The 16,058-nt window shown below is 41.5% G+C and overlaps 1 protein-coding gene across 1 annotated transcript in view; it reads left to right on the forward strand.

Moving 5' to 3' along the window:
* The window catches only part of LOC111218060 (ras-associated and pleckstrin homology domains-containing protein 1-like), a 40,528-nt gene extending 36,735 nt beyond the window's left edge, over positions 1-3,793 (forward strand). Inside the window, exon 18 of the mRNA XM_022740153.1 lies at positions 1,406-3,793. Within this exon, the coding sequence (XP_022595874.1) occupies positions 1,406-3,793 (2,388 nt within the window). The remainder of the gene's footprint in view (positions 1-1,405) is intronic.
* The last annotated feature ends 12,265 nt before the right edge of the window (positions 3,794-16,058 follow it).

Consider the following 16,058-nt stretch of genomic DNA (forward strand, 5'->3'; position numbering starts at 1 on the left):
ATGCCTTTTTTTACTATGATGTTTTTTCACCTTTTTATGCCTTACTATACTATGATGTTTTCAGACATTTTTATGCCTTACTATACTATGATGTTTTTTCACCTTTTTATGCCTTACTATACTATGATGTTTTTAGACGTTTTTATGCTTTACTATACTATGTTTTTATATGTTTTTATGCCTTACTATACTATGACGTTTTTTTTTTACCTTTTTATGCCTTATTATACTATGACATTTTATGCCTAACTATACTTTGTCACCTATACTTTGTTACCTAACATTAGTTATTTTTATACCTTACTATACTACATTTTTGAGATATTATGCGAAACATATATGTATATGACATATATAAGTTCATGACATATTATACAATGACATTTTTACAACATATTATGCAATGACATTTTTATATTATACGACATTTATTATTTATGACATACAATAACATTTTTATCACATCAAGCAGTGACATTTTTATGACGTATTATACAATAACATTTTTTGACATATACAATGACTTTTTTACATTATACACATATTATACAATGTCATTGACTGACCTTAGTTGATCCATAGTATCTCAGGATGTCCTCAGAATGTTTTCATGTGTTCAGATTGTGATTGACCTCATTCAATGTCACAATGTGTTTAGAGTTTAAATGGATGTGTGTTCTCAGACTGCACTGGTTTGTTCATTGAGTTCTTGCATGCTGTCAAGGGATGGGGTTCGATAGCATTTTATTGAATCTGAATCCAAGTTCTGAATCTGCATTTTTTCAAATTGCTTATCCTTTTCTGTGGTGGGGAAGGAAAATATACGTTCATTAATCCTGTCCTGACTCACGTTCCTCCTTACTGGGGGCCTGTCTGCAGCTTCAGAAACAATAGCAGCTAAAGTAACAACAACACAGTGAATATTCTATTTTAACATTGAATGAACTGAATAAACTGCTGATTATTTCCTTGCACAACTCACTAAATATTACCTGTCGATGAACTTGTTTCACTGTTACAGATCGCAGAATATGGTGTTACACTGGCAGTAGTTATCAAAAATGCCGCAAGTTCTTACTTTGGACACGTTGAACGTTAGATATTTAAACAACTGACTTTCACAAACATTGACTTGTTGACTTTTGAACATTTAAGCTGATTCAACATGCATTTCACCAACTTGGATTCAAAATGGAACAAACTATCGGAACCCATCCCTAATCTTGTCTTGAATTGTTTGGTTTTCAGAAACATGACAACGGTAGAGTTGTTTATGACTTGTTATAATTTTACTTCTTTCTCTCCCATCACCCCTTTCTCTCTGTCTCTCTCCTTACCACCTTCTCCTTCTTTCCCTGCTCCCTCTTCCTCCTCTTGCTCTCCCATTTCTTGTTCCTTTCTCCAGATGATGAAGATAGACCCTATCAGTAGACCTATCCCTCTCCAGATACCTTCCCTCTCTCCACAACCCCTCCCTCTCTCTCAGCCTCAGACCCCACCCTCCCGGACCAGCTACACCGATGGCCTCATCCCATCTGAGGATTCCTCTCCATCACCTCCCTCGCCTCCGCCACCTCCGCCTCCTCCCCCTATTGCAAGTGTGGCCCATCAGTCAGCACCTACCTCCTCATATGTCAAGTACAGCACACTGGCTCGCCTGCAGAGCCAGAACCAGTCCAGGACACAGCTGCCAGGAGCCACCCCACCATCCCTCCCCATCCAGTCTACAAAACCAAACTACAATACCCTCCCAGCCGCTTACAGCACCTCCCCTCCATTACCACCGTCTCCTCCCCCGCCTCCTCCACCCACTGTGCCGGCTCCTGGCTCAGCCATGGCCGCGTTGAAATTTGGTCCATCTAGCCCCTCTGCTCTGCCACCACCACCCCCGCTGGAAGAGGAGATCCAGGAGTCCTCCTACCTCCCCCCTCCTCCACCAGAGAGCCTGGAGGCCAATGGGTTGCTGCTTCCTCTCCCTCCAGAGCCCATGCTCAACTCCTGTCCTCAGCTCTCCAACGCTGGCCTCCAGCAGTTCTTGGCACAGAAGTTTCCCAACATGGTGTATGACTTCAGCCCAGGAGTACCCGACGATGACTCTCCTCCTCCTCCTCCACCTCTGGCTGAGCTTTCTCCTCCTGCTTCCCTGCAAGCTCTCCGGCCCCTTTCCCCCAATGCGCCCCCTCCTGCGCCTCCAAAAACCTTTACTGGTGGTTTTCCCCCTCAAACTGCTCCCAAACCTTCTGGTCCCTCTTCCCTTCCCATTGCCCTCTCACCTGTGTCACCCACACCGCTCCACAGTGGCCACGGGCCAGTTAAAAAGCAGCAGAGTTTCTCAACAGGTCATTCCCCAAATCAGCCACCTCCCACATTGCCAAAGCAGCACAGTCTCTCTTCCAAAAACCTTGCCCTCTCTCCTTCCTCCTCCTCCTCTTCCGTCTCCATTGCAGCTGCTACCTCCTCTTTGGTCAAACAGATTGTCAATCAGTTCCCAGGAAATGCTGCCCCTTCCTCTCTGCCTGCCTCCAACTCCATGGAAGGATCTAAGTTCTCTGCTCCTCAGTCTCCTCCTGCCGTCAAGGCCAAACCAAAATGGCAGCCAGGAGGCGTTGTGGCGCCACAGTCCCCAGAGTTCCCCCCACCTCCTCCTGACAGCTCCTTAGGAGATTTCCCTCCTCCTCCCTCTTCATCCTCGTCCAGGACAGGCTCCCCTATAAAGAAGTCGCCTTCCACCTCATCCACAGGATCCATCAAGCGAGGGCCTCCACCAACCCCACAAAGAGCCTCCTCCATTCGGTCCAGTTCAGGCGAGACTCAAGAGGAGAGGCCAAAGAAGGTGGAGAGCCTGGTCAACAAATTTGGCCAAACTCCTCAGACGGGTACATCCTCAAGCTCCTCGTCAGCGACTGGGTCTCCTTCAAAAGATTCTTCTGCGCTTCCTGCTCCGCTCCCAAAGCCGGGGAAGCTGAACTTGGCGAACCTCCCGTTGGCGCTCCAGGGGCTACAAACAGGCCAGCACCATCAGCCATCTGACTTCCCATCCCCTCCTCCCCCACCTCCCCCCTCCCAGCCTACTCACCTTGAGTCTCCTGACTACTTCCCACCTCCCCCCAGTGACTTTGAGCTTTTCCCTCCTCCTCCCCACCCGTCAGAGTTCCACCAGACCCCTAAGGTCGCTGTGGTGAACCCCCAGCCTCAGATGCAGCCGCATCAACAGTCAGCAACCTCCTCCATGTCATCGTCGTCATGGAAACAAGGCTCACTGAAAAAGGGGGCAGTCCCTCCTCCAACACTGAACCGGCGGAGCAGCAACACGACCCAGTATGACAATACAATTTCAATGCCCCTCTCGCCGCCTCCCCTGTCTCAGACACCACCTCCTTCCCTGTCCTCATACTCCTCCTCCTCCTCCTCTCCCGTCCCCCCCACCTCCCCGAAATCAGCAGGGCCGGTGTCGCTGGCACTAAAGCCTCACTTCCTGGAAGACCTCAATCGCACTCTTAAGCGGAAGTCAGTGTCTCGCCATGGCTCGCTCACCTCCTCCCACCTCATCTCCTCTAAGATGGACCCTGTGGGCACCATGGACGACATGGCGCTCCTCCCGCCACCCCCTCCGGAGCTAATGCAGCAGCAGCAGCAGGGCGTCCGGGGACACTCCCAAACTTTGTCTCGCCACCACACGCACTCCCACTCCACCAAACATGCCAACATCTCAGGCTATGCAACGCTGCGGCGAGGCCCACCTCCCGCTCCTCCAAAAAGGGACCAAAGCACCAAACTGACCAGTGACTGGTAGGGAGCAAGGACACTGGGTGGAGCCTAAAGAACTGAACTGACTATTTAGGTCTCATCGTTACTGCAGAGAAGAAATAATCGATGTCTGTCTTGACTTGTCCGTCTCTCCTCATCCTAAACCATCCACCCTTGGATCTCCGAGCAAGTAGCAAACCGTGTTTCCTACTCTTAATCTCAGATTATGATTGTTCCTATTATCCTCATTATTACTATCATTACCAATACATGTTTAATCCAATGACATGAGCAAAAATACATATATATATATATGTATATATATATCTGTATACAAGCAAGCCAGAAAAATCACCTATCAAGCTTTTTTCACAATGTCTGTGCAGCTTTGCATTGAAATATACAAAAGACAAGACTTGAACGACAACGGCAACAGAGACAATTTGCTGCAAAATAACTGGTACTGCATGGAGCCGTGGCAATGGAAGTAACGTTACTGATGAAGGGAAGGAGGGATTAATGGAAGGACGCGAAAGCGAGATGGCGTGTACAGAAATGTTGAGGGGTTGGGGGGGCTGTGGGTGGGGGCAGTCTTAGAGGGAGCATTGCCATTTATTTCAAACTTTTTTTGTGTGTGTTTTTATATAAGATTATTTAATACTGGAAAGATATTGTTATTATAATTATTTTAAGTTTTTAAGAAGTGTCAGAAGAGAATGAGTTTGACTGGACATGGGTCTGTATTCTCAAAAATATGATGAAGTGTTGACCTGGTTACCAAACTAGCATACAGCTAGTTCCACTGAGTTTATATATTTAGATCATGTGATCTAAACATATTTCTTTAGATCAGAGCTTCTTGGCTGATTTTTGTTGACTTACAAGGATAAGACTTGATGTTTAAATGCACACTGATTTTACACTTTTTGTCAGTCAGCTAGAGAACCACCCTGTAAGGTTGTGCTCAGATTACAGGTGTTTCTAAAATCCCAACCAAGATTACAATTATTACACCAGAGGGAACTACACATCAAGTTATTCTCACGTCTTCCCTTCCCTCTGTAAAGTTAGTCTTGCACATTTAGACATACTTTTCCTTCCTCTCAGCTGTCCACATAACCCATCCAGATTTCAGTTTGTTCATTTTAATCAGATCTGACTCTGGGACCAGAACCTCCTGTAGTCTGAGCTCAGCCTTTGCACATCAGTCAGTCAGCGACATCAAACAAATGTCCACATTTTCATGACAGACTTGATTACCACCTTGTTTAAACAGACTCTGTTCCGTGAATTCATCAGTGAGTCAGTCAGCTTTGCAGTCAGTGTTTTGATAGCTTGTAGACCAAGCAGCTAGTCAGCTACAATGAACTGTGTGAAAGAAGGTGATCATCAATTTGCTAGTTAATAAATCAGTCACTTGTTTGTCATCGTAACGACTGGTCAATCACTTTGCTCGTTAGTTATTAAAAGGTGTGAGTCCACTTAGCGTTTAGTGATCAGAGTAGCCTGGGTGAACAAGTGCCTGAAAAACGAAACACTCGTGTGGTAACATCATATCCTGCTGAAACTTTACCTTCAGTGATGCCACTCTTTTGAAGTTTTGAAGCCTGGAGTTTAGGTTTACCATTCACACACTGCCAATTTGATCAGACACTGTGGCCAGAAAAATCCTAATTTGGAGCAAATGTAAGAGGAGCTGATGTGGGACAAGAAGCAGAAGTTAACATAGGTGAGAGTGATTGTCTTTGACACCTGCAAATCAAGAGATTATACTCCTCTTTAGGCCTTAATTTCTCATTAATCATCATGAGAGCTCGTATTAGAATGGGTCAAGGTATACTTTGGCAGACAACAGAGGCCTCATGCAATTGCAGGAGTCTCCCATTCAGATCTTTACATTTGAAACTAGGGCTGCAACTAACAATTATTTTCATGTAGCGAGTTCTGAAGAGTTTTGTTCATAAAATGTCATGAAATAGTGATAAATGCCTCTTATCTCCCACAGTCCACAGTCATGACTTCAGATGTCTTGTTTTGTCCAACGGTCCAAAACCCAAAGACATTCAGTTCACTGTTGCGTATCACAAAGAAAATATTCAAATCCTCAAATTCATGTTTGGTATTTTTGCTTTAAAAATGACAGAAACAATTAGCTGATTATCAAAATAGTTGCAGACAAATTTTCTGTTGATCATCTATTGAATTAATGAGCTCCCATATCCAGTAATCACATCTCATTTCTGTCCTGTAGTAATTCCAGTGGTTTGTCTCTGTTTGTACTTACAATTACATTTATGTTGTAACTTTGAACTCCAGCCTCTTCCACTGTGACATGTATTATTATGAATGAGTGACACTGGGCATCTTTTAACCAAATTTCAACCAGATCATACTTAAGAGTTGAAACCATTAACTGATTAGTCAATCGACAGCAAATGAATCTGCAACAAGTTTTGTTTTTGTATTGACTTATGAATTTTGTTGTTTATTTTTCCATCATCCAAACTAGAAAATTCAAAACCTTTGGGCACTTGGGGATTTTTCACTACTTTCTAACACTACTGACATTAACCTAAAGTGCAGGTTCCCATATAAAACACAAAAGTAAGACCACTCTTATAATAAAAAAAAAAAAACTGATGCCAGGAGGCAGGTGCAAGCACTTAAAAAGCAGTGGCACTTAGAGAAAGATGCCTAGTGGATACAACCTGGGTCAGTTTGGGAATCAGCAATCTAGTAGTCTAGCTTGTAAATCAGTACATAATTTGACTCTGGTTTTAGCAACATGTTTGAAAAATGTCTTAGTCAGTGCAGTATTCTCGTTAGTTAGCCTGTGACGGCTACATCCGATTAGGTAGCCAGCTGGATGAACCCTGTCAGTCGAGTAGTCTGCTGCTATATCCAAGCATCCTTCCACACTCTTATAGCTACAGAATCATGGTCTGTCATTTTAAAAGAAATAACTGTTTAGATCAGCTGATAAAGGCTGTATCATTTCCTCTTAATAGTTTTTTTTTTTTACACTTTATGTGCAGCTGAACCTGTTTTACTGTTTTTATCTCCCTTGCAGCCTCTAGATTAAAATCTATCAGCATGCCGTTACCATCACCAGTGCAACAGCACAGATGCCAAAAATGTGATATTACTGCTCCAGATTATTTGATTTTTAATGTGCAATCGTTTGTTTTTGAAGCACTCTGATTTAATTTTAATGTGCCATCCTGGTAAAAAAAAAAAAAAAAAAAAAAAATTATTTCAATTCATTTCAAATTTGTCTGTTTTGTATTATTGTTAGACGTAAAGGGGGAATTCATCCAAGAGAAGTACTTCCTTTGCCCACAGTCCTGCAGGAAGATAATCACAAGGCCTACATCATGGTGCATCTGAGTGACATTCAAGAACAACATACAGTTAAACACTGTCAGGCCTGCTGTTGCATTTAAAATAAATGAGTCAAACCGAAATGCAGATTCTAGAGTTTTTACCTGGTCGAATTAGATTTTTCTAAGGCCTTGAAAATTTGGGGGACATGAGGAAGTGTGGAAGATTGATTTTCAAGTATGTTTGAGTCATTGTTTTTAAGCTTCCTGTGACATCTGATGATAGATGCAGTGGCGCAGTCAAATGTCCCAGCTCCTGACAGCATACTGCACATCATATTAAACCAAAAAAGTCACACTAGTGTCAACACGCTCCGCTCTTGGTGAATACAAAAAGTTATATTATTACCTTCAAATTAAATCTGTATGGTCATGCTTTCAACAAAATCTCTTGTGTGTATGATATGGTTGGCTTTCCAAGTATCTTAAGTTGTGGGAAAACTGTTGGTAACATCAATGATTGTCAACAAAGATGGGCGTTATCTTGTTTTTCAAATATGGTATATGATTCTGTTTTAATTACATTTCAAACCTCTGTTCAGGAACAAAAAAAAAAAGTGGACACACTATTTCTAAAATCTGTACATCACAAACTTGTGAACTCTGAGCTACCAGAAACTTTAGTTACAGTCAATAAGATATTGGTAGATTGGGCAAACAAGCTCACTTGAAGGCACAGTATGAAGTGAAAGTTACAATTTTAGAGAGGTTAAAGGTCGGAAAACTCATTGCTTTCAATCCCTGTCATAAAGAGTTGTGTAAGGCAACAGGGAAGCAGGAATATCGCCCGTTTTCTTGCCCAGACGCTTGTGATAAATAAAATGTTCAAACCACGACTATGTTGCAAAGATATTGTGTCATATGAGGGAAAACACAAAGGGTTCAACATCTAAACAAAAAAATTAATATCACTCAGAGTGCACACCACCATCAAGGCCACACAATCATCCTACTTTGTTATTTAAGTAAGAGAAAATGTTTGTAATATTTTGACTTGTCAAAATAGGAATAGCTGAGGTGTTACTACTGAGGACGGTCAGTACAAACACAGTTAAAACATAATGTTGATTAGATGATGGACATTTGTTTTGGAGGAAAAAGCCAATTAATATACATGTGGTAATTCTGCTGGAGCACAAACTAAAGGTAAAATGACACCAGATTGTTTCAATCCAATTTAAAGGAATGAATAAATTACAGTAGGTTCTCAGGTTTGTCACGCTACCTAATGCTAAAACACGTGTATGCCAAGCAAGTGGAGCAGAAAGACAGTAAGCTGACTGATGTGGACCAATACACAGAAGCAAACAGGGCAGGAACCTGCAAGTCAACAAGTCCAGACCGAAGACTGCAACAGCTCCCAGCTGTGAACAGATGTGCAATGTCAGAGCAACAGAGTCAAGGGCCACAAAACTCTGTCAGAGGGTACAAGGCTTTTTGCCCAAAACATAACAAGCAGACGACCGTTAAGTTTCCTCTTGGCTAATTTACCCCGAATAACCATAAATACCACGAGTGACTGGCTTCACAAAGAGACATAAGTCAAAGATACTGTGTGAGATGAGAGGGACAGGTGCATTCAGGTGTTTACAAAACAACCGGAAGTTAGTTAATGTAGTTTTTCACTTCACAGCTCCAGCACTGACTCCGCTTACTGAGGCACTTAAAGCAGGAAATTTGAAAACGCTTAACGCCCGATTATGTCAAAAAAATCAGAGTCATAACTCTCATCTGGACACACAGACATGACACATATTTATATAGTCGTTATAACTTTTCCAAGGGATATCTTTCTCTGCCGACGTGCATCACAAGTAAACGTCCAGAAACCCGCTTAGAAATCATAGAAAAAAACACTCCTCGTGACTCCGGAAGTCGCCTGAGGATCATCACATTTTTAGAGTTTTCTTCAGTTCAGGTACATATCAATTATTGATAGTGAATTCGACGAACTATTAAACAACTGTATGAAAAATCAGAAACTCACCAGTTTGACTTGATCTAATAGGAACAGGTGATAAAAAAAAACAAAAAAACAACTTCACACCTTCTCCAGGACTTCACCAGCCAAATCCACAACAGACAGAATCTCCAACAACTGGCTGAAACAGCAAAGAAAAAAATCTCCAAAAACCTGGCAAAAAAAAAAAAAAGCATTATAAATCTGGCTGCTCTAACACAGCTGACCTACAGATTTCATGTGCAGCAGGTCCAAAGTAATTAACCTCTTCCTCCTGTTTATTTACTCATGCTGAGTTAATGTCAGGGCGCCACCTGCTGGCAGCTCTTATGGTGAAGCTCAAATTAACAAACAAAGATGATGGAGATTATATAGGACTACAGCTAATGATTATTTTCATCATGAATTAATCTGTTGATTATTTTTTCAATTGATTAATCATTTATTTTATAAAAAATATCCATCATACTGACCAAGAGCCCAAGGTGGCATCTTCACAGTCTTGTTTTGTCCAATTAATAGTCTGAAACTCAAAATTATTAAAAATATAAAAATATTCAAATTGCTAAAATCTTGATAAAGTGGCAAATCATCATATTTGAGAAGCTGGAACCTAGTTTGTAAAGTAACAAGTGACTAAAACTGTATAATATTAATTATAGTGGAGTAAAAAATACAATATTTCCCCATAAAATGTAGAGCCACTAAACCTTCCATAGGAAGATGTTAAACCATTACTGTCCAGTTATTAAATTAATAACTGCTCGTCTCTGTCAGTTCGTCAAAGCTTGAAGTGATGCACACTGCACTGACTCCTTGCAAGAAGCCAACACCTGTAACCTGTAAAAGTGTTTTATTTATTCAGTAAAACAATGAAAACTTAAGATAAAGAATGAATTATAAAAAATGCCAGTCTGATATCAAGGCAAAAGACAGTAATCTGATTTTTATTGATCTCTTTGTAGGAGCTGGATCACTGCAGCAGCAGCAGCATACACTTAAAATAAATAAGTTTTTTCTACATTCATGATATAAAACTATTCAAAATAAAAACAAAGAGGAACACTGTGGGTAAGGAGTGTTTAAATGTAATAAAATGCCCAAACAGTGCACATGCATTTATAAATCATATTAGCAGAAATGCTGAAATATGTAATTACAATAAAGTAGAAATAAAGCATGTTTTCAGGAACACAGTTACACACAGTCACACCTGGAAGCTGCTCACAATCTGAGCTGTTCGGCCACTGAGCAGCTGGATCAGGTCAGATGGAGTGTCTTGCTCAAGGGCACTTCAGTGGTGGTGATGCTAGTGTGTGATGGATGGAGTGTGGTCAGTGTCTGCGGTGATCCTGGTCCACACAGAAAGAAAGAAAGAAAACAAAAAGAGGAACAGCTAAAGAAGGTAAAGAGAATATAGCAATTGCAGTTAACACTTATTTAGCAAACTTTTTTACTGTTAAATAAAAGTGGTCACACTGAAGAATGAAGAAAGCATTTTTATTGACCACATCAATGGAAATCAGGAAATCTCTAAAAGGTTATAGCAACAGTTTAAAATAAATATCAAAGCTAACAGCATCATTCAGTTTTAGTAACCATCAAATGTGTAAAGTATGTTTGGAAATGTATATGTACAGTAGTTAAACATGTAGCTGCTGTGAAATGAATTTATTATTGTTTTCATATCTCACATTTCTAATTTTAAACTCTGTCATTATTTAATCAAAAATGTATTTTCTTCCAGTCTTTATTAATACGCCGACTTTTACACCTGAACCAATGTTACCCACTCAGTTTGCAGTTTATTAGGAACACCTGCAGTAGTTTAAACTAATCCAGTCTAATCATGTTGGAGGATGTAGTGTGCGATGGTGTTAAACTGTATTGCATTATACAGACGTGTTTGTGTTATTTATTCTATTCTCACTGATATAATAACATAATGCAACACAATTCAACAGCAGCACAAACTACATCCTCCAGCGTTATCTTGAGGTTGAATCAGCACCTCTCTAAAACAGTTTCAGCACAAACTCAACATTATAACCTTCATGAAGGGGAGTTTACTGTAGGATTGTTGTACTAACCTGCTTTAGTTTTACAGTATCTAGGTGTTCCTAATAAACTGACAGCTATATAGTTTTGTGGTTTTGGTGATGTGGTGTTTTTATGTGTCTCCAGCAGTCGTTACCAGGACGTTGATCCACTGGGAATCAGAGTAGATGTACAGAGCCTGTCTGTCCGTCCGCAGCACCATCACGTTCTCCCCACGCAGCCTCCTCATCTGTCTCTCTCCATCTGCAATAAACACCTGGAGAGGAACATATATATATATATATATATAAATGCTACACTTAAAAATGTCTCTTTTTCATTCACAAGGGGCCAGCCAGCATCACTGTCCTACTCATATTTAGCAGGGTGCAGATTCTCCACAAGGGGGCACTGTTCAGTCGTTGGCCATCGACACCTGTTGACCCTACACGTCTTAATGTGAAGTATCTACAGGAGTCAGATAAATGTTGTGGAGTAAAAATACAATATTACGCTCTGAAATGTAGGAGCAGAAGTTTAAAGTAGCAGAAAATTTAAATAATTTAAGGTACAAGTACTTTAAAATTGTGTGTTAAAGGTCCCATATAGTGTAAAGGTCTCTGTCCATGTGTAGTGTGATTATAGATCAGGTCTAGGTTCTATATTAATACTGTGAAAGTATCAAAGCCTCAGTCCACAGAGAAATGCACACAGCCTGTATTCAGAAACTGAGCCTTAAAACCAGCCGTCAGGACTTCTGGAACTTTGTGATGTCACAACAAAGCAGTCACCAAGCCCCGCCCACCTGGACCCACCATCCAAACCTTGCAGGATTTGGTTTCTCTGAGTGTTTTTACCTGAAATCTGCTATATTTTTATTGGATCACTCAGAAAACAGTCAGCCAATCAGAAGAGAGGCTCAGAGCCTCCTCTCTTCTGATTGGCTCACTGACCTGTTGTTACTAGAGCTGCAGAGAGAAGCCTGAGAGAGGAGATGTAAAACTACACTGAGATGGTTTTTGGTTCTTAAAAACACAAATATATCTTCTCATGGATCAACACTTCAAATAAAACACTGAAAAGTGTAAAATATGGGACCTTTAAAGTCAACCTGACAAAATGAAGAGGTGTGTTTGATTCCACAGTGTGTGCGACACTGACCGTCTGGACTCTGTCCAACAGTCGCTCTGGGGTTTGAACCTGTGAACAGTGGCATTCGGCTGAAGGACCTCGGCTTCCCGTGTCTCCCTGCGGGCCTGGTAAGACGTACACTACAACACAAGGTGTCATTGATCAGTAAATGAACAGAGCTGCTCTGAGTAACACCATCAGTGAGACAACATGTTTCTCCTTCTCAGGGTAGAAATTCTTTCTCTGCTCGCTGTGTCATATTTCTTATTCTTCTAAAAGAGAAACCAGGACAACAGAGGTTTGAATCAGTCCATTACATTCAACCACTTCTCATGTGGCTCCACTTTAAACACAGAAGTGGAACCTGTCAGAATCTGATATCTCCCGTCGGTGTTGTCCATCTTATAAAGTCTGGTTTTATCATGTTTAGTCTCCTCTCTGTGTAACTGCAGCCTGTCTGGTAAATCGTTCAACTTCCTGCTGTCACAAACCTTGTCCAGGTAGTCCAGGGTCTCCAGTCAGACCGGGCAGTCCCACTGGACCGGGACGACCCAGCTTCCCTGGGGGCCCACGAGATCCCTTCAACCCCTACAAACACATTCATTCATTCATTGAATCACTGGTATATACCAACCTCCTACAACCAGCTGTGTCTCTACAGAATAATGGAGTCCAAAAACATGCTCCACATTACATATTTAAATGAACTCCTGAATGCACAGGTAACTTAAACTACCGTGAGACCACACCTGTTATTTAACAGCCCCTCCTCAACCACAGTAATACTGAGTTATAGACAACAGTATGTAACTGTATGTACCCACCATGCTTCCTCTGCTTCCTGGATCTCCTCTGGGTCCCTGCTCACCCCTCTGGCCTGGATCGCCCCACAGACCTGGGTGGCCCTGGAACAGCACAGCACAGCACAGCACAGAATACCATGCACACACAGATTTACTCTATTTTTATTTTCAACTAAGTGTTTATCACGTCTTCTACCTTCTCTCCTGGCTCTCCAGGGACGCCACGCTCACCCTGCAGACACACACAGGTTGATTGATTGTACAAACAGTTGAATTCATTTGTATATTTATGTCACATTCACAGGCACAAGAAATGACAGGAGAGAGAGTTCATCCTCACCATCTCTCCACTGGCTCCTCTGTTTCCTTTCACACCTTTATCACCCTAAAAGATCGATCAGAAACATCAGATATAAGTGCTGCTCTTCAGAAATGTCAGCGGTGTTTGAAGTGTATAAAACTTGCAGGATAATGGTCACCTACCATGAATCCTTTACGCCCCTTACTGCCCTGTGAATACACAAGTGTACAGTGTGATGCATTTAAGGTACCTGGTGATTTTACACGTTCCTCTGTATGATATAAACACTACACAGTAGTAGTTATTTACATCTCGTCTTAGTCTGGTTCATGTGTTATATATTAAACCACGTGGTATATGATGTGGAAACACGATGCACCTTTATCATCCCAGGAGTTCCTATGTCTCCGTACAGACCCCTCCAGCCTCTGTTGCCCTTCTCTCCCTGTGGACACATTATTTCATATCAGATTAAATCATACATACATAAAATGAACCTTGTAAAATACACAGTGGTAGCTGGTGGACGCTTCAGCCTCGTGGTGTTACTTTAGGTGTTTTGGTCTGTAGCAGAGTCAGGCTTTACAAAACCTTTACAAATTATACTTTGTTTGAAAGATCTAAGTCTCCTGATCCACATTTCACTGCAACAGCTGCTGACACAGAATTGGTTCACACTATAATAAACACATAAGATCCTACTACAGGCCATATATTCCCCTACCACGTTTGTGCCTCTGTAACTCTGGCTCAGCATCTCTAATACTCATTCTGAATTTTTAGTTTTGGATTTAAAGCGTTACCTTTCAAATGAGCCCAGGGTTATGACTGTGGTGCATTATGTCTGGGAACAGGCGCAAATACTAATTATTTTGCCACAACATTAATCACAGTGATAGTAAAAGAGAACTCTAAATGTGGAAGGTTTAATTATTCAGTGGTGACACGGACAGATAATTAGTGACTTTTGAAATATATTTGACTCAATGGCTCAAATTGGGGTGAATCAAAGATGATTTCCTTTATAAATCTACATTTGTTTTGTTGTTGTTGTTGTTGTTGTTTTTGTGATGAATTCTTCACAAGTGTGTGTTTTGAGATGTGAGAGTGGTACGTGTCAGTGTGTAACCGTTTGTGGGTTGTTTCTGTGACCTTTTGACCTGGCTGTCCCATGGATCCTTGCGGTCCTGGTTCTCCCTCTGGACCCATCACACCAGGTCGACCCTGAAATACACGCAGCAGTTTGACCTTTTATGAAGTTGTGGAGAGAAGAGCTTTGTGTGCTTGTATGTGTGAGTGTGTTACACTGTACCTTGGGTCCTCTGGGTCCTCTGCAGCCCTTTAAAACACAAACATGATTAAACTGTAGTGAATGTTGCTTGTAAAAAAGACATTATAACATTATTTCATTATATGAAAAACAGCTATAATGACTGAGTGTGTAATTTTTTGAATTTCACCTTAAATTAAACATGAGATTCATTAAATTCCCCCCAAAAAAAGAAGCAAGATTCCTAACAGAGGTCTGTCGCACCTTTTCTCCTTTAGGTCCTGTGATGTGTTCTGTTATATCAACCTGATGAGTTCAAGACAAACTGGGAGAGTTAGGTTAACACGTATCATGAAAGACATTGGAGTGAAGGCTTTCTCCATATATCAATGCACATGTGTGTGTAAGTGTGTGAATTCATCACCATCAGCTCTGCTTTCCGTTTAATTGGAGGAAACATCGGGGGCGGAAGAGGAGGAGGGATGAAGACGTCACATCTCCGAGCCGACCACCTGCTCGGTGGAAATCCTGCACAGACAGATGTAAAAACATTGATACAACTCTGAAGTGACACATGAATTTTCCTCCATATTTTCTTCTTCTTCTGTGTTTTATTTGAAGTGTTGATTCATAAGAAGATATATTTGTGGTTTTAAGAACCAAAAAAACCATCTCAGTGTAGTTTTACATCTCCTCTCTCAGGCTTCTCTCTGCAGCTCTAGTAACAACAGGTCGGTGAGCCAATCAGAAGAGAGGAGGCTCTGAGCTTATCTTCTGATTGGCTGACTGTTTTCTGAGCGATCCAATAGAAATATAGGATTTCAGGAAAAACACAACCAAAATCCTGCAAGGTTTGGATGGTGGGTACAGTGGGCGGGGCTTGGTGACTGCTTTGTTGTGACATCACAAAGTTCCAGAAGTCCTGACGGCTGGTTTTAAGGCTCAGTTTCTGAATACAGGCTGTGTGCATTTCTCTGTGGACTGAGGCTTTGATACTTTCACAGTATTAATATAGAAGCTAGAGCTGATCTATAATCACACTACACATGGACAGAGACCTTTAGGGACCTTTAAAATGTTTGCATAGGTCATGTTAATTACCTTCTAATAGTCTACAGTAGTAACAGTCCTCAGTCTGTTTATCTGCTGGGACTCTGGCCTAAAGATCTGGTTCCCTCAGTCTTGTGTTTGTACTCACTGGTGGTGATGGAGGGAGCAGCCGGTTGGAGGCCGCTGAGCAAGGCAGTCCATCCCAGAACCAGCTGAGTCAGCATCTCCTCTCTTCCTGCAACAGCTACATGTTAACGGTCTAAAAACAAAAAGTGCATGCAGTCCAGACTGTAAGTGTTAGGACAGTTACGTTTGTTCTTCAGGCTCCAGGATTCGACAGATACGACATTAACGCGCCAAGTCTCAGCTTTAATTTGAT

The sequence above is a fragment of the Seriola dumerili genome, unplaced genomic scaffold (assembly GCF_002260705.1).
Source record: "Seriola dumerili isolate Sdu_G_001 unplaced genomic scaffold, Sdu_1.0 BDQW01000052.1, whole genome shotgun sequence".
Lineage (NCBI taxonomy): Eukaryota > Metazoa > Chordata > Actinopteri > Carangiformes > Carangidae > Seriola > Seriola dumerili.